The sequence below is a fragment of the Takifugu flavidus genome, chromosome 1, assembly GCF_003711565.1.
Source record: "Takifugu flavidus isolate HTHZ2018 chromosome 1, ASM371156v2, whole genome shotgun sequence".
Taxonomy (NCBI): domain Eukaryota; kingdom Metazoa; phylum Chordata; class Actinopteri; order Tetraodontiformes; family Tetraodontidae; genus Takifugu; species Takifugu flavidus.
The window spans coordinates 1626162-1645138 of NC_079520.1; the positions used below are offsets into that span (position 1 = coordinate 1626162).

Genomic DNA, 18977 nt, shown 5'->3' on the forward strand with positions numbered 1-18977 from the left:
AAGAATTTAGACTGTCTGTACTCACTGGTCCTCCTTTTGCTGTGGGGATGTGAAGGGGTTTTTGTACGGCTGGTCACTCTGGAACCACTTGCAGTTTTTAGAGACTTCCGGTGACATGAAGAAAGCATTTTCAACTGAAAAGGAAAAGCAGGATTCACTCAAGCAGCCTGTGAATGCTGCCAAATAATTGGAACTCATTATGAGGAACTCGCTGCAGTCTGGAGCACAATTAGTGAATAATGTTGCTAAATGTTTGCGAGGATCCAGGTGTGGCATGTTTTGAATTCATGAATAAAACAGACAGATGTGAACTCACTGCTGATGTATTTTGGCATCAGCTGGCCGAAGGTCTGCAATTGTCGCTCGTAAAACTGTGATAAGCTGTTCAGACGCTTGAAGAAGACATCGGTTGGCTCGCTCGCCATGTGTGACAGCACGCGGACGTCTGCAGCGCTCAACTTCTCACCCACGCCAAAGATGACCAGGAAGTAGCCCCTGCATTTGGCCTCGGTGGCAACGCGCCTCAGCTGCACTGCGTCTTCTTCCACACTTCCTGTCACAAAGAGCACCAGAACCTTCCTGTCCCGCTGCAGAGGGGCCTTCTCGAACACATGCTCCATGGTTGCTTCCACGGCTGCTGCCAGCGCACGTCCGCCCTCTAACTGTGGAGTCTTCTCCAGGAGAAATTTGACAATTTCCTGAGCTGAGTGGTGTTGGGTGAGCCCGACGTCCACATGGAGAGGAGAGCTGGTTTTGTTGTGGATGTATTCGTACGGTGCTTGCTGGATCACAGCCACTCTGGCGTGGTGGAGAGATGATGTAGGGTTGGAAGACACCTGGAGCTGCTCTACTATGTGCGCTATGTAGCGTTTAATCTCTGTGAAGACTGTTGGGTAGGTGGACTCAGAGCCGTCCACGAGGAAAGCCATATCAATGTCAACGTCTGTAGCGGAGGATCTTCTGTCTCGGCCAGCTGCTGGTGGCACGTAGTCACAAGCTTGGTCTGGAGCGCAGGTATCTGAAAAGACAAATAGATAATAATGACCCCTTCTGTTGTCAGAAACCCTAGCGCTGTAAGGATGGGCTTGTGCAGCTGGGCCTCGTGGCTTTGGAACCACCGAAGAGCTTACCAAAGCAGACGTGACAGCTCATAACCTTCTGGATGACTGAATTGTATTGGGCACTTCCCGGGTTAGGAAGGACAATCACCTGTCCAAGTGCTGTGTTGTTGACCTGGTGCATAAAGAAAGTCAGAAACTGAGTTTGTCTGAGCAGCAGATAACTCAGATTCATTCACAGCTGAAATCTTTTAGCTGCATAAGCAGATTGTGGTTTCACCTGCAGGGCTCTGGTGAGCGCTCTGTCTTCACGGTTTACCAAGAACAAAGAGGAAATTCCAGCATCGTGAAGGCGAAGTGCTGCGTTAGTAAGTGTTTGCAGTTGCCCAGCTGGTCCTCCGACGAAGAAGATGGCCACCTTCCTCATGAGGAAACCACTGCGCACTCTCTTGAAGGTGTTGTGGGCCACAAAGTTCATGGCGTTGTCCAGCTTGCGCTCCTTCCTGGTCTGCAGCGTCTGCAGCCCCTCGATGTGTTGAAGCAGGGCCCGTTTCTTCATTGCGTCAGCGAAGCGGATCTCGGTGGTGACTTCATCATTGTACAGGGTCAAAGCAACGCGAGCGCCTCTGGGACAGTTGCTCTCAGAAATGGTGATGTCTCTGACCAGGCGCAGGACTGCGTCACGCATGTTGTTGAAGTTCTGGCGGTTGTTGCTCTGAGAGACGTCCAGGGCGAACGCCAGCTCGGTGGGGTAAAGAGGGCATTCCTGCTTACCTAATGTGCACACGGACGTCGAGCATACACGGGTGATCAAGTAAGAGCGACGTGCACTGTTTTGCTGTTTATTTTTTACTTACCAAAGCAGCAAGCTGGAAAAGCACAACACAACATAAGGTGAGAAATGAACCCCGCAGTCATTTGTGTTTTTATAGGGCTTTTTCTTATACTTACGACAATTATCCCTGATTTTCCTGACCAGCTCACATTGCTATGGACAGAAATTTAGAGAACATGTTAAAAGAATCTGTTGAAATGAATTTTATATCAACCTAGTAGAACAATAATTGAATCCATACCACAACCCCTGGTCCCCTCGGTCCTTTCTCTCCCTGAGAAAGTGGTGACAAAATATAAGACGTGGAAATGACACAAGTGTGATTCTTTTGGGAGCATCCATTCCTTCATATGCAGAGAAGTTTAAATTACTTACAAAAGGCCCTGGATATCCAACCTCTCCCTTCTGTCCGGGTGCACCAGTGTTTCCAGCAACACCCTTTCGAAGTAGAGAGATGTCTTTTAAATAGGACATTCATCCATATCACTGGCTACCAAACCTGAATTCCCTATTGAGCAAATACATCATTAAACAAATAATTCAGTTATATCAGCAAGATTTTACCCTCTGTCCCAGATTTCCTCTGGCTCCAGGTATGCCCTTGGAGCCTGGATCACCGGCAGCTCCCTGGAGAATTCAATGAAAATAAATGACTAGACACCCTCAAATTAAAGGCACAAAACTTATTTTCATGCTGTGTCACCTTTTGACCTGGGAATCCTGGGAAACCCTCATCACCCTGCGGAGTGGGAAAAGAACTTTTATTTATCAACATATCTAATTTTCATTAAAAAAATCCTTAAACTTATTTCAGTTTTATTTTTATTACCTTTCTTCCATTAGGCCCCAAGCCGCCATACCCATCCCTACCATCTTCACCCTGAAAAAGAAAAAGCATTTTCATCAAGCATACTGTTTATTCATTCATTCAGTTCAGCTCCTTTAGTAAAGACAAACAGATACAGTTTCATTCTTACAGATTCTCCACGTGGACCAAGAGGTCCGACCACACCCTTAGGTCCTGGATCTCCTGGCTCTCCCTACAGACACCGAGGCAGAAATGTTTTATTAGGAAGTGAAGCTTTAAATAAAATGCTGTTTTCCAATCTCGTGTTCACGTGTGCTCAGTCAGTGATCTATGCTCCTAAGACTGTGTGAAGAAGAATGTCTCTTCCTCTGTGGTACCTTACGACCCGTTGGTCCTCTTCTGCCCTTGTCTCCAGCAGCACCGGGGTTACCTCCTGGACCCTGGTAGTACGACATCATTATTTGACACGTCCTTTTTGCACTTTCAGTATGGCTAGTTCATGTTATTCTACTTCATGTTTTCAGAGAAACAACTGACATACCTTCTCATTTTAAAATAAAAATCATTTTACAACTGAAAATATATTCTTTCTATTCTATACTAATTATAAATGTGTTCCTATAACAAATATATGCTTTCTCACCCTGGGTCCAGGGTTCCCTTCTTCTCCTATGGTGCCTGGTACGCCATTTGGTCCAGGTGGTCCCTTCAAAATGCAAGAAAGTGATGAGACAGTGTCTAATTTGTGTCATGTTTTAGTAATAATGTAATAACATGAATTTCTAATTAATGGGAAATCCCGCTTCAAACATTTGTCGTGTGGACCCTGCAGTTGAAAAAAGTATGATGCAGTTCAGTGCGACTGAAGTTCTGGGCTTCTGTTTGTATTATTAAGAAAATGTAGTGCAGCCAAACGTCAGCTTACTCTGGGTCCTCCGATACCAGGCTCTCCTGCAGGACCAGACACTCCTGGACCACCAGGGTTTCCCTTTGAACAGCAAATTGTGGTTACAACCAATGTTACTGAGGCTGACTCGAATGTTGAGCAATGCATGATTTCATTCAAAAAACACACTTACAGGCTGTCCGGGTGAGCCTCTTCTACCATCAGGTCCCTGATGTGTGAGAGCAAAAACGAGACTCAAATAAGAATCCAAAATGGTTTACACCTCCCCATTAAGCCAAAATGATGATAGTCAGTTGTTTACCGTTCTTCCGAGTTCTCCAACCGCCCCCTTTGCTCCATCTTCTCCAGGTGCTCCCTATCATTGCAGAGAAAATATATCAAATTAAAGACACTCACTGCAACACAAACAGCCATCCGGTATTAAAACAATTAAAGCACTTGGGAGAAAAATGCGGAAGGATAAGAAATACCACTGGTCCAGCATCCCCAGGGTCTCCTTTAGGTCCTTGTTTAGTGTTATCTTTTCCACTTGTTCCCTGTTAAACAGGTCAGAAGACTCGTGACCTCAGTGTTTATTTTCTAAATTAATAATCTAATGTTTTCCAGTAACACTCACCGGGTCCCCTCTGATTCCTGTTGGTCCTCTCTCTCCAGCTTGTCCTTTGAGACCTTTGGGACCCTGAAATTATGAGTAAATACACATTGGCAAAAATGCAATGACTAAGGCCAAGCAGACAGACCGCAAAATAAAGTACTCACTCTTCTACCAGGATTTCCTCGGTCTCCTGGAGGTCCGGACACTCCACCTTTGCCCTTGAAAAATGTGTGAAATGCCATGAAATTAATAGCTTTGTCTAAAACTGTTCGCTTTCACACACACTGACGCCTGTGAGTCCACTGCTTAATTTATGTTAAAATATAATCCAGATGATGTCTTGGCCTTTTTTTCCCCATGATTTTCCCTCTTTAAACTGTGTTATACTTGCATGCATCATCGTATGAAATGAACTTACCTCTTCTCCATTAATTCCATCAAGTCCGATGTCTCCATATTCTCCCTGAAAAAATGTGCCACTTAGTCAGGAAATCCGTTTATCCTTGAATTGTTTTCTTTTTGAAAACAGACCAAAGAAAACTCACCGTTTCTCCTGAATACCCACGACCACCCTGAGGAGAAGCAGAAAAACAGTTAGACCATAGATAATTAAAGTCACATTACAGACATTAAAGATGTTTCTTTTTTTTACCTTGACGCCCCGCTGACCTGGGCATCCCTGAAATCCTTGAGTTCCATTCACACCAGGAAGGCCTCTTTCCCCCTGTCATAAAATGGAGCCAGTTAAATATTTCATAAATTAGAGTTTTGGTGAATTTTTTTTTCACTGCAGCTTTTGGAGCATGCAAGTTTTTTGTGAGCTGTTTGTTCACACTTACAGATGTACCCTCATCTCCAGGATGTCCTTGACTTCCTTGTAATCCTGGACTACCCTAAAAAAACAAAAAAAAAACATTATAATATTTCTTTTACATCACATAATACCTGAATGGCCTGGATTACTACCTTAGTCCCTGCAGTTCCAACTGATCCACGGTCACCTCTGGTGCCGATACACTTGCACGGTACTGCGCAGCACTGCCTCTCTGCAATGTTGTCCTATAGGGTAAAAGAAAACTGAACGTTAGGCAAGGGTTGGAGTAAACACCAAAATCCAGTTCTTACTTATGTCTACTTACCAGCTCTTCCATTAGTTCATAGTCCAAGTCCATGACATTGAGTCGCAGAGGTCTGGTGTACCTGAAGCCACGGCCAAACTCTAGCTGCAACGCCTCCTCAAATTTAGGCACCCGCTCCAACCCAACCAGGATGAAACTGCTCACTCCTGTTTTTCACAGGGAACACAGCCTGTTGTGATTTCACATAACCTTATAGATAGAGTTGTAGTCCTAAATCATCCTTTTACCTGACTGCTGAAGTTCTTCGACACGGTTTTTCATTTCAAGAAATGGTGCATCGAGACCATCAGTGAGATGAACAACAATCTAAAGACAAAAAATAACTCAATACTTTGCAGAATTTTCCATATGATTTAATTGGTAATTTTACACTTATTGTATAAATGTAAAACTAGTGTATTAACCATGAACCTGCTGTGAGTCCTTCATTGATATATAATTACTTCTATCATTATTTTGAAAACTCTCCCTGGATCTAACAGTGCTTTTCAGATGTAGTACATTTTTGACCACTGAACCCTGGATAAGTCCCGTTTTACACAGGATTGATAAATAGACATGTCCAAACACATTCACACCATTACCCATTCAAAACCCCCACAACAAAGGTAGAGAGGGAGTTCAGAGCTGGAAGGCAACAGTACATATTAAAACACCACACCAGCACCGTTCTGCATAACAGCCCCACTTTGAAAGAAACTGTGATGTTATATTAATGAAAACATTGAAATACAATCACACTTTTTCAATAACAGACCTTGACGGCATTGTCCTGTCTGCCTTTGAACCTCTTGGTGTAGGCTGAGATGGTCTTGCCATTGAGGACAAATGGACCACGGGAACGCAGTGCCCTGAAGGCCTCAAATAGTTCATCAGCATTATCTGTGAAGTCAAGGTGGGCAGGCTCAGAAGCGGAGTCCATGGCCAGGATGCCCACTTGCACTGATGGAATCTGCCCGGATGTGCAACTGATAGCTGCCATTTTGGAGATTCTTTGCAGAATGCTGCTCATTTTGCTCTGGAGGTTAGGTTGAGCAATGAAGATGTTCTGGGCAGATACATCAAATCCCACCAACACCTCTATGTTGCAGGCTGGAAAACAAATAATGGTTCATTCGAAGGCAAACATTTTTAGGAAGACAAATGTTGTCTAGGAATTTAAGTTTTCAAATTTGTTAAACAGTTGACTAAACAAATGTCTTACTTGTGGGACTTTCCTGCACATCAGTACACAGCCTCCCTTTGACTTCATCTTCCAAGGTTTCCAGGATTTGCTCCAGATGATCATTAAGTCCATCCACATTGCTTGCCCGTGCCACCATAGTTTGTGCACTTGCAAGGTTTTGTAGCTCACTTTCGTTGTCACCTATTCCTAAAGCAAAGACTCTCACTCGCTTGTTTTTCAGACCAAGGGCAGCTGTCTTGCTGTCATCTGCTGATTTTCCTCCGGTGACAACCATGAGGACTTGAGGAACACCCTCATCTATTCTACTACCTCTTTCTTTGGTAAAGTGAACATCGTGAACATGGCGAATGGCTGCACCTGTGTTGACTTTATTTCCTCCTTTGTACTCTACCTGTTTGATGGCATCCATAATGTCTTTCCTGTTCTTGTAAGTGTTGAGGTAGAAAACATCATTCACATCGGTGGCATATTGTGCCAAGCCAATTTGCAAGTTATCTCTCTCGGTAAAGAAAAGGTCAACAATATTTGAAATGAATGTCATTAAATCATCAAAGTTGACCCTGCCCAGGTTTATGGAGCTATCTACCAAAAACACGATATCAGCCGTCTTGGGTGCAGGCAAGTCTGCTGTTGGGAGAAGAAATAAAGGGTGTTAAAGTTTAAAAATTGAGAATTTGGTGACTAAAGAAACCATGATAATAAAGCTGAGGTGAGCAGAGTAAGAGATAAAAGCAAATTGGTGTCTAAATTGTGCACTACTCACTAGGTTGCTCATAATCTGGACTAGGCAACACTGGGATGGTCCCATTCAGTCTGGTAATCAACCTCTCTCGAATTTGCGGCAGACCCGAGAATGTAGGAACTTGAAGAACATCCTCTGGGCTGGTAGCAAGTTGGACTAGCTGCTTTGTGTTAGCACCAGCTGCACCAACGCCGATGCAGTTGACCTGAGAACTTTTGAGCAAAGGTCCATAGATGGAAACATCCTGTGGAGACCGTCCCCCTGTGATAACAATTAGATGCTACGAAGCATCAAATTGACGACTGCCGGAGGAGGGTTTAAACTCATTCTCTGTTACGTACTTGAGTGCATCACCTAAATCTGATGACTGACCGCCCATCAGACGAAGTCTTTTGATAGCTGATATAACAGCCTGCTTGTTGTTGTGCGAATTTAGGGAGAATTCTGTTTTAACTTTATCTGAATACTGGACAATGGCCACACGCACTTGATCAGGCTGCACATCAAGTTGCTGAACAACACTGAGGATGAAGTCACGAATATTTGCAATTCCAGATACATCCGTAGTTTTTGAGCCATCAACAAGGAAGACGATGTCTTTTTTGCCAATATTGATTGGACCTACAAAACAGGCACAACAAAAGAATGAATATTTTCTGCCAAAATAACTAAAATAACTCTTGGTATACAAGTTTATACTGAAGTCTTTCATCAGTTGCAGAGCTGGACAGAAACAATTGCTATTCATCACTATAAAACCATGATACATCCTTCAGTCACTAAGAAGTTGAAAGCAAGTTAAACCAAATGTCAGCTTTTCTTACCGAAGTCACTTGGCGGGCGGACATAATTGCTGATATCAGCAGCAGATATTGTTTTGACTGAATTGATGAGAGCTGACTCCACTTGTGGTAGCTGTTGGAAACTGTTGACAGTGTATACAAGTTCAGGCTTCAGGGAAATAAGTCTGAGTTCATTTGGATCTGCATTCCTTGAACCGACTGCAAGAGGTGCAACCAGGTCCCTCTTTAGTTGGTTGGCTGCCGGAGAAACATCATCTGTAGACTTTCCACCTGTTACTAGAATAAGGAACTGGGGCACACCATCTTCAATACGGCTTCCTGCTGTCCGCTGATAGATATTTCTTGAAACAAATTCAAGGGCCCGGCCTGTGTTTAGGCGGCTACCACCTTTGCTTCGAAGCTGAGCAATGGCCTGCCGTACCTCACCTTTGGTGGAGTAATCATTCAGGCGAAATTCTATTTTTGGATCGTCACTGTACTGTACCACAGCAACTCTGACCTTATCTAAGCCGACATCCAGCTTCTCAACAACTCTTCTTATCATGTCCCGGATGGCAGGAAACTCACTTTGCACAGCTGTGGTGCCATCAACTAGAAATACAACGTCCCTCTTTTCTCCCCCTGTTGTGAGGACTGTTGAAAAGACAGAATGTGAGGACAAAACATCAATAAACAAATCTGCTTAAAAATTTGTTTCAATGTCTATAATTGTGGTTAAGGTGAAAATTACCATCATCGGTTGGGAATACTGGAAGCAGTCTGGCAATGTCATCATCTGATAACTCAGTAAGAATGTTCACTAATTGGTCTTGTGCAGTGTACAGGCCAGGGATGTCATCAACAGTGAGGACAAAGTTTGGCACATATGACACTACTTGGAGCTCTTTTTGATTAACATCCCTGGTCCCAATGCTGAAGGGAAGAACCCTGGAACGTTTCAAAGAGGTTGCTGCCCGATTGATGTCATCTGTCGAAGGCCCACTGGAGACCACAACAAGAAACTGAGGCACTCCTTCTGGCTTCCTGCTGCCACGTGCTGTAGTCAGAACATTACTGCCTACAAACTGCAAGGCCTGACCCAGGTTACGCTGTCTTCCTCTCCTCTGTTGGAGTCTACTGATTGCATCCAAAACACCCTCTTTGGTTGTATATGTGTTAAGATACATATCAACATGAGGAGAGTCGCCATATTGGACCACACCAATACGGATCTTATTCTCGCCAACATTGAGACTCTCCACAATCCTGCGCAAAAACTCCTGGATGATTGGAAATTCGCGTCCAACACCATCGGATCCATCAACAAGGAAAATTATGTCTTTTTTGGGGCCCTGAGCCTCAGCTAAAAGAGAAAGAAAAAAGAAAGCTTTATTTCTAAAATAAATAAATAAAATACAATTACTATCAACCAGACAAGGTTAAAAAAACAAACCCTTTTTATTTCTTATTTTATGTTTCCCTTTGCCTTTTTGAGTTTAAAAGGGGACTGATGTAAGATTTATATATATATAATTTATTTTTGACTGCACATTTTCATTGACTAAATATCCTCATCATTTTAAACCAATGGAAAGATTTTGGAGAATCCATCCATGCAACTGAATATTGAAGAAATGCAAGTCTCCCAAAAATAATGGAAAAAAGCTAGTGTAGAATAAAAGTATAGAAAATATTTTAAAATGTGCCTTAATTGTCATGATGGAAAGTATTATTCTCTTTCGCAAATTAACACAATGATGGTAAACTACCTTGAAGAACTTTGTTGACTCTCGTACACTCAGTTTAAAGTTCCAAGGATGTTTGCATTGCTTTACCACCAAAGCACAACATTTGTTTTTACAAGTTTTAAGAGAATTAGTTGAGAGAATATTTTAATCTTTTAATTTGAAAATATGGGAGATAACTAGTAGATATTTACATGCTTTCTGAAAGTGTACAGAAAAAGCACTTTTAAACATGATAATGGACAGGTCCTAAGGAGCTGGAGATGAATATGAAGAATATGATGACAACTGCACATGGAAGAATGAATGTGATGTAATATTCTCTTGTCTTGTAACAATGCACGGGCTGAACAGAAAGTTATTATTACAATATTCTATAAAGGAGAAAAAACGATGTTCTTAATTATAACAAAGGAGTTGAAAAAGGTATCCAGCAAGTAACAATCGGCATAAAAGCGCCAATGCTTGACACTAAAAACAAACAAGAAAATGATGAAAAATAAGGCGGCAAAAAATACGCTAAAACCTCCACGATGGAATATGAATTAAAATCTAATTTAGGTTATGTATTATGGGTGTTCACAAGAAAAGTGATATGACCAAAAATAATCTTTTGCGTAAAGCGTTAATTCTAGTGTGCTTGAGCTGTCAAATTGTCACTGTCTGAGTTTAACTTTTAACATACCAGCGGTGGTTGGTAATTCTGGGTCGACATCAGTGACCACATCCCTCACTGAGGTCAGAAGTTGCTGTTGGACACTGGGCAGGTCAGTGAAATCAGGTACTGCCAAAGCAGAATTGGGATGGGATATCTTCTGGAGTTCTCTGTTATCTGAGCCCCTACTTCCAATTGCAAAGATCATAACACCCAGCTGTTTAAGAGCAGAGGCTGGTGAGTCAACACTGTCAGAAGACCTTCCACCGCTTAACAATAGGAGAAGCTGTGGAACTCCTTCTGTGCGTCTGCTTCCCGCAGAGGCCGTGAAAACATTGTTCCTCAAGTACTGGAGGGCTTCTCCAGTGTAGAGAGCTCTTCCGCCCTTGTGCCTCAAACCTCTGACAGTGTCAATAATCTCACGTTTTGTTGTGTATGTGTTCAGATAGAAGTGTACAGCCGCATCTCTGCTGTACTGAACCACTGCCACGCGGTCTTTCTTGTCATCTACACTCAGTGTCTCAACTACTCGTTGGACAAAGTCTTGCATAGCAGCAAAGCCACTCCTTGTACCATCAGACCCATCCAATAAGAACACAACATCCTTTCCACCTGGCTGTCTTTCCACTATGGAAGATAAAATGGAGACATATTTAGGTTATGTTCTGGGTATTGACAAGAAAAGTTATACGATCAAAGCTCATGTTTCGCGTGATGGGTTGATTCTCGTTTGCTTGATCTGTCAAAGTTCCACTGGCTGAGTTCAGCTTAGTGCAGCACACTTTAATGCAGATGAATCCAGGCGTTTCCCTGAGCCTTGAATGCAAATGTTGGTTCTGTTTCTTACCGGTTACAGTTGGTGGCATGGCTGTGGCCCTCACTAGCACCGTGCTCATTACAGTGGACAGCTGTTCCTGGATACCGGGGAGGTCACTGAACTCAGTCACTGCAAGAGCGTAACTCGGTTGGAATGATATCTTCTGCAGCTCGGTTCTGTCAGAGTTTTGTGTTCCAATGCCAATCACAAAGACACCCTGCTGTTTGAGAGAAGAAGCTGGGGTATCTACATTGTCCAATGACCTTCCTCCACTTAGCAGGATCAACATCTGTGGAACACCTTGTAGGCGTCTGCTTCCAGAGGACTGTGTGAAGACGTTGTCCCTGACATATTGCAGGGCAGCCCCAGTTTTGAGGGGTGCACCTCCTCTGTGCCTCAGCCCTCTGACTGAATCAATAATATCCTCTCTCGTGGAATAGGTGTTGAGATAGAAATGCACCTCTGCATCTCTGCTGTACTGGACCACAGATACACGGTCTTTGTTTGGTCCCACACTGAGTTTTTTCACAACTCTCTCAACAAAATCAAGCATGGCAGGGAAGCCATTCCTTGTGCCATCAGAGCCATCCAGAAGGAACACTATGTCCTTTTTGGCAGTGTCGACTAAGAACAGACAGCAAGAAAACAACATCAAGCTTTGCCAAATGCAACACTTGTAGAGTAAAAGAGAAGAATTGGGTGAGTTGTTTCTTTTTCGTTGTCCTAAAATCACATTTGTGAGCTGAACTTAATTTTATACAGTGGCTAAGAAGTTTGACAAAACAATTGTACCTAAGTGTAGGAGGATAAGATTTTAAAAAGTCTTTCAACCAAGTTCATTAGTAGGCTTTGCTTGTTTTAACATACCAGCGGTGGTTGGTAATTCTGGGTCGACATCAGTGACCACATCCCTCACTGAGGTCAGAAGTTGCTGTTGGACACTGGGCAGGTCAGTGAAATCAGGTACTGCCAAAGCAGAATTGGGATGGGATATCTTCTGGAGTTCTCTGTTATCTGAGCCCCTACTTCCAATTGCAAAGATCATAACACCCAGCTGTTTAAGAGCAGAGGCTGGTGAGTCAACACTGTCAGAAGACCTTCCACCGCTTAACAATAGGAGAAGCTGTGGAACTCCTTCTGTGCGTCTGCTTCCCGCAGAGGCCGTGAAAACATTGTTCCTCAAGTACTGGAGGGCTTCTCCAGTGTTGAGAGCTCTTCCGCCCTTGTGCCTCAAACCTCTGACAGTGTCAATAATCTCACGTTTTGTTGTGTATGTGTTCAGATAGAAGTGTACAGCCGCATCTCTGCTGTACTGAACCACTGCCACGCGGTCTTTCTTGTCATCTACACTCAGTGTCTCAACTACTCGTTGGACAAAGTCTTGCATAGCAGCAAAGCCACTCCTTGCCATCAGACCCATCCAATAAGAACACAACATCCTTTCCACCTGGCTGTCTTTCCACTATGGAAGATAAAATGGAGACATATTTAGGTTATGTTCTGGGTATTGACAAGAAAAGTTATACGATCAAAGCTCATGTTTCGCGTGATGGGTTGATTCTCGTTTGCTTGATCTGTCAAAGTTCCACTGGCTGAGTTCAATTAATGCAGCACACTTTAATGCAGATAAATCCAGGCGTTTCCCTGAGCCTTGAATGCAAATGTCGGTTCTGTTTCTTACCGGTTACAGTTGGTGGCATGGCTGTGGCCCTCACTAGCACCGTGCTCATTACAGAGGACAGCTGTTCCTGGATACCGGGGAGGTCACTGAACTCAGTCACTGCAAGAGCGTAACTCGGTTGGAATGATATCTTCTGCAGCTCGGTTCTGTCAGAGTTTTGTGTTCCAATGCCAATCACAAAGACACCCTGCTGTTTGAGAGAAGAAGCTGGGGTATCTACATTGTCCAATGACCTTCCTCCACTTAGCAGGATCAACATCTGTGGAACACCTTGTAGGCGTCTGCTTCCAGAGGACTGTGTGAAGACGTTGTCCCTGACATATTGCAGGGCAGCCCCAGTTTTGAGGGGTGCACCTCCTCTGTGCCTCAGCCCTCTGACTGAATCAATAATATCCTCTCTCGTGGAATAGGTGTTGAGATAGAAATGCACCTCTGCATCTCTGCTGTACTGGACCACAGATACACGGTCTTTGTTTGGTCCCACACTGAGTTTTTCCACAACTTTCTCAACAAAATCAAGCATGGCAGGGAAGCCATTCCTTGTGCCATCAGAGCCATCCAGAAGGAAAACTATGTCCTTTTTGGCAGTGTCGACTAAGAACAGACAGCAAGAAAACAACATCAAGCTTGCCAAATGCAACACTTGTAGAGTAAAAGAGAAGAATTGGGTGAGTTGTTTCTTTTTCGTTGTCCTAAAATCACATTTGTGAGCTGAACTAATTTTATACAGTGGCTAAGAAGTTTGACAAAACAATTGTCCCTAAGTGTAGGAGGATAAGATTTTAAAAAGTCTTTCAACCAAGTTCATTAGTAGGCTTTGCTTGTTTTAACATACCGGCGGTGGTTGGTAATTCTGGGTCGACATCAGTGACCACATCCCTCACTGAGGTCAGAAGTTGCTGTTGGACACTGGGCAGGTCAGTGAAATCAGGTACTGCCAAAGCAGAATTGGGATGGGATATCTTCTGGAGTTCTCTGTTATCTGAGCCCCTACTTCCAATTGCAAAGATCATAACACCCAGCTGTTTAAGAGCAGAGGCTGGTGAGTCAACACTGTCAGAAGACCTTCCACCGCTTAACAATAGGAGAAGCTGTGGAACTCCTTCTGTGCGTCTGCTTCCCGCAGAGGCCGTGAAAACATTGTTCCTCAAGTACTGGAGGGCTTCTCCAGTGTAGAGAGCTCTTCCGCCCTTGTGCCTCAAACCTCTGACAGTGTCAATAATCTCACGTTTTGTTGTGTATGTGTTCAGATAGAAGTGTACAGCCGCATCTCTGCTGTACTGAACCACTGCCACGCGGTCTTTCTTGTCATCTACACTCAGTGTCTCAACTACTCGTTGGACAAAGTCTTGCATAGCAGCAAAGCCACTCCTTGTGCCATCAGACCCATCCAATAAGAACACAACATCCTTTCCACCTGGCTGTCTTTCCACTATGGAAGATAAAATGGAGACATATTTAGGTTATGTTCTGGGTATTGACAAGAAAAGTTATACGATCAAAGCTCATGTTTCGCGTGATGGGTTGATTCTCGTTTGCTTGATCTGTCAAAGTTCCACTGGCTGAGTTCAATTTAATGCAGCACACTTTAATGCAGATAAATCCAGGCGTTTCCCTGAGCCTTGAATGCAAATGTCGGTTCTGTTTCTTACCGGTTACAGTTGGTGGCATGGCTGTGGCCCTCACTAGCACCGTGCTCATTACAGAGGACAGCTGTTCCTGGATACCGGGGAGGTCACTGAACTCAGTCACTGCAAGAGCGTAACTCGGTTGGAATGATATCTTCTGCAGCTCGGTTCTGTCAGAGTTTTGTGTTCCAATGCCAATCACAAAGACACCCTGCTGTTTGAGAGAAGAAGCTGGGGTATCTACATTGTCCAATGACCTTCCTCCACTTAGCAGGATCAACATCTGTGGAACACCTTGTAGGCGTCTGCTTCCAGAGGACTGTGTGAAGACGTTGTCCCTGACATATTGCAGGGCAGCCCCAGTTTTGAGGGGTGCACCTCCTCTGTGCCTCAGCCCTCTGACTGAATCAATAATATCCTCTCTCGTGGAATAGGTGTTGAGATAGAAATGCACCTCTGCATCTCTGCTGTACTGGACCACAGATACACGGTCTTTGTTTGGTCCCACACTGAGTTTTTCCACAACTTTCTCAACAAAATCAAGCATGGCAGGGAAGCCATTCCTTGTGCCATCAGAGCCATCCAGAAGGAAAACTATGTCCTTTTTGGCAGTGTCGACTAAGAACAGACAGCAAGAAAACAACATCAAGCTTTGCCAAATGCAACACTGGTAGAGTAAAAGAGAAGAATTGGGTGAGTTGTTTCTTTTTCGTTGTCCTAAAATCACATTTGTGAGCTGAACTTAATTTTATACAGTGGCTAAGAAGTTTGACAAAACAATTGTCCCTAAGTGTAGGAGGATAAGATTTTAAAAAGTCTTTCAACCAAGTTCATTAGTAGGCTTTGCTTGTTTTAACATACCGGCGGTGGTTGGTAATTCTGGGTCGACATCGGTGACCACATCCCTCACTGAGGTCAGAAGTTGCTGTTGGACACTGGGCAGGTCAGTGAAATCAGGTACTGCCAAAGCAGAATTGGGATGGGATATCTTCTGGAGTTCTCTGTTATCTGAGCCCCTACTTCCAATTGCAAAGATCATAACACCCAGCTGTTTAAGAGCAGAGGCTGGTGAGTCAACACTGTCAGAAGACCTTCCACCGCTTAACAATAGGAGAAGCTGTGGAACTCCGTCTGTGCGTCTGCTTCCCGCAGAGGCCGTGAAAACATTGTTCCTCAAGTACTGGAGGGCTTCTCCAGTGTAGAGAGCTCTTCCGCCCTTGTGCCTCAAACCTCTGACAGTGTCAATAATCTCACGTTTTGTTGTGTATGTGTTCAGATAGAAGTGTACAGCCGCATCTCTGCTGTACTGAACCACTGCCACGCGGTCTTTCTTGTCATCTACACTCAGTGTCTCAACTACTCGTTGGACAAAGTCTTGCATAGCAGCAAAGCCACTCCTTGCACCATCAGACCCATCCAATAAGAACACAACATCCTTTCCCCGTGGCTGTGTCTCCACTGTGAAAAAATGCAACTCAGTGAATTTTAGGATCCTGCCTATGTTGTGATCATGTCTGATTCAAATTTTTTTGCGCTACACTTCCATTATTTCTTTTATTCAGAAAAAATCGTAAACACATAAGTAAGCACACTAAGAACACTAAGCACACTTTGCATTCCTTACACCTATGTAATCGCTTTTCAATATTTCCTGCAATGTTGGGTCCCATTTATGCTTACCAAACACGTCTAGTCTTGAAAAGTCTGGGTTGAACTTTTCTTCTCCAATTGCAGCTCCAACCAACTCTTGTATATTTGGAAGTTCTGCCATGTCAGAGACTAATATTGAGTACCGTGGAGCATGGGAAATCTTTTCCATTTCTTTGTGGCCAAAATTTTTCCTTCCAATGGTTATTATTGTGACATTGTTCTTTTTTAGAGAAGCAACTGGCGCATCAACAATGTCAGTTGACGGTCCACTACTTAGTACCACAAGAACCTTTGGTACATTTGCATTTGGTCTGCTTCCTGATTCAGTTGTGAATACATTTTCTCTAACATAATTTAGAGCTGAGCCCAGTTGTCGACGTCTTCCACCTCTGTTTGAGAGCCTTCTCACTGATGTTAGGACATCTTCCTTCCGTGTAAATGAATTCAACAAGAAATTGGCTTCAGCATCATTGCTGAACTGAATCACAGCAACTCTGTTCTTATTTGGCCCAATCACAAGTCTGTCTATTACTTTGTAGAGGAAATCTTGAATCACTGGAAAATCTTCTCTGGTGTTATCTGTTCCATCCAAAAGAAATACTATATCCTTTGCACTGTCCCCAATTCTCTCTGTTCAAAAAACACTCATTAATTTTAAATTCCTTTTGAATGCCATTTAATGTTTTTAATGTTTTTAGAAATCAAATTTCTTACCTTCTTCAGATTCTTGCTGTAATCCTACTTGCGCAATATTACTGATCACTCTCTTTTGAATCGTAGGTAGATTCACAAAGTCAGGGACAGAGAATGCATTGTTTGTGGCAGTTGAAATAAACTGCATCTCTGCTAAATTTGATCTTCCTGAACCAATTGCAAGTGTCGTAACTCCTGCAGCCTTGAGCATATTTGCTGGTCCCCGGGGAGAATCTCTCGATCTTCCACCAGCCAGTATGACAAGTATCTTATTTGCACCTTCATTGTGTCTTCCTCCCGCACTTGAAGCAAAGACATTGTCCCATGCAAACTGCAGTGCTCTTCCAATGTATTGAGGCCTTCCACCCATTGGTTTTAGACTTGCAATTTGTCTCACAACATCATCTCTTGTGTTGTAAGCACTTAAGCCAAAAATGAGCTTCACATTGTTGCTGTACTGCACAAGAGCAATTTTGTCATTGCCTCCTTCCAGATCAAAACTGTCAACAACTGCTACAACAAATTCACGTATGGCAGAGAATCTATTGCGGATGTCTTCTGATCCATCAACGAGGAACACAATGTCTCTCTTTGGTTTGGAGCTTGGGCCTAAACAAAAGTCCAGTCATGTCAAATGTGTTACTTCCAAACTTGTCTAAAATATGACTATTTATTATGTTGCATAAATACAAATACATGATTTATATTAGATATTTATGTATATCTACATTGACAAACTGTAGGCATGCACTCACCTCCTGGAGGAGTCACACCAATATTTTGTGTTCCGATGGCTAAGAGTAGCTGTTCTCTCACAAGAGGAAACTTGGCACTCTCTTTGACAAAAAAATGACTTGAAGGACTGTGTGCCAATTCTTCCATTTCCATCTTATCAGCATTATTCACCCCAATGCTGTAAATAATAATTCCAGCATTTCTGAGACTCTCTGCTGCACCTTGGACATCATCGTCAGATTTTTTCCCACTGAAGAGAACCAGAATCTGTGGGACATCTTGCTCTTTTCTACTTCCCAAGGAAGCACTGAACACATTGTTTTTTATGAAATCAAGGGTAGCACCAGTATTTACAGTTTGCCCTCCTTTCAATCTTATGTTGCTCAAATGATGCAAAATGTCAGTTTTCACTGAATATGTGTTCAGGAGAAATTCGGTGATGGGCTCTCTACTGTACTGAGTCAAAGCAATTTGTACTTTTCTTGGACCAATTTCTACTTGCTTGACAAACTCTCTGACAAATTCCAAAATTTGTCGTTCACTTCCTCTCATAGAATCAGATCCATCAAGAAGAAAAACAATGTCAGCAATCTGGTTTTCCACTTCTGAAAATGTACATACAATGCATAGACATATCAATGATTTTTTTTTTCTCCAGAAAAGAATTCCAGACCAGTGTGCAATATGTCTGTGTCCCCTCAAGCAGGACACAATTAGTTTAACTGCTTACCCGCAGATGGAAATCCAGTAGTTCCTTGTCCACCCCTCAGTGTACCTTGTACAAATCCATATATGTTTTTCAGGTGGTCAAAATGTTTTACAAATAAAGAATGTGCTGGGGTGAATGAGACAGTTTGCATTTCCAACGTATCAGCATTTGTTGTTCCAATGCAAATAGTCTTTATTCCATTTTCTCTTAGTGATTGTGCTGGTCCTCTGACATCATCATCTGATCTCCCTCCGCTAAACACGTACAGATATTGAGGTACCAATTCTGCACTTCTGCCTCCAACTGAAGCAGTAAATACGTTGTCTTTGACAAACGTGAGTGCTTTGCCAAGGTTCAAGGGTCTTCCCAACTTATGCCTCATTGTTCCAATGGAATTAAGTACATCATTCTTAGATGAATAGGAATTTAAGTAGAAGTTGACTGTGGCATCACGGCTATATTGAACAACAGCCACTTGGTCTCTGCTCTCTTCAAGGTTTAAACTTTCAACAATTTTTTCAATGAGGCCTCGTATCTCCTCAAAACCTGTTCGTGAGTCATATGACCCATCTATAAGAAATATTACATCTCGTTTGTTTGAATCTGTAAGAA

The 18977-nt window shown here is 43.1% G+C and overlaps 1 protein-coding gene across 1 annotated transcript in view; it reads right to left on the bottom strand.

Annotated features, from left to right (window-relative positions):
* col6a3 (collagen, type VI, alpha 3) overlaps window positions 1-18977 on the bottom strand; it is a 43946-nt gene that overhangs the window by 4724 nt on the left and 20245 nt on the right. The window contains 42 exon segments of the mRNA XM_057026909.1: window positions 26-134; window positions 317-1018; window positions 1131-1233; window positions 1339-1832; window positions 1916-1927; window positions 2010-2046; window positions 2135-2167; window positions 2269-2331; window positions 2458-2520; window positions 2597-2632; window positions 2723-2773; window positions 2871-2933; window positions 3079-3141; window positions 3345-3407; window positions 3627-3689; window positions 3781-3816; window positions 3910-3963; window positions 4079-4144; window positions 4225-4287; window positions 4368-4421; window positions 4622-4666; window positions 4749-4775; window positions 4856-4927; window positions 5043-5096; window positions 5170-5262; window positions 5343-5488; window positions 5570-5648; window positions 6100-6434; window positions 6547-7155; window positions 7292-7891; window positions 8095-8706; window positions 8804-9415; window positions 10483-11079; window positions 11300-11893; window positions 12951-13544; window positions 13786-14382; window positions 14603-15196; window positions 15440-16036; window positions 16259-16858; window positions 16943-17530; window positions 17677-18261; window positions 18387-18968. Coding sequence (XP_056882889.1) covers window positions 26-134; window positions 317-1018; window positions 1131-1233; window positions 1339-1832; window positions 1916-1927; window positions 2010-2046; window positions 2135-2167; window positions 2269-2331; window positions 2458-2520; window positions 2597-2632; window positions 2723-2773; window positions 2871-2933; window positions 3079-3141; window positions 3345-3407; window positions 3627-3689; window positions 3781-3816; window positions 3910-3963; window positions 4079-4144; window positions 4225-4287; window positions 4368-4421; window positions 4622-4666; window positions 4749-4775; window positions 4856-4927; window positions 5043-5096; window positions 5170-5262; window positions 5343-5488; window positions 5570-5648; window positions 6100-6434; window positions 6547-7155; window positions 7292-7891; window positions 8095-8706; window positions 8804-9415; window positions 10483-11079; window positions 11300-11893; window positions 12951-13544; window positions 13786-14382; window positions 14603-15196; window positions 15440-16036; window positions 16259-16858; window positions 16943-17530; window positions 17677-18261; window positions 18387-18968 — 11440 coding nt within the window.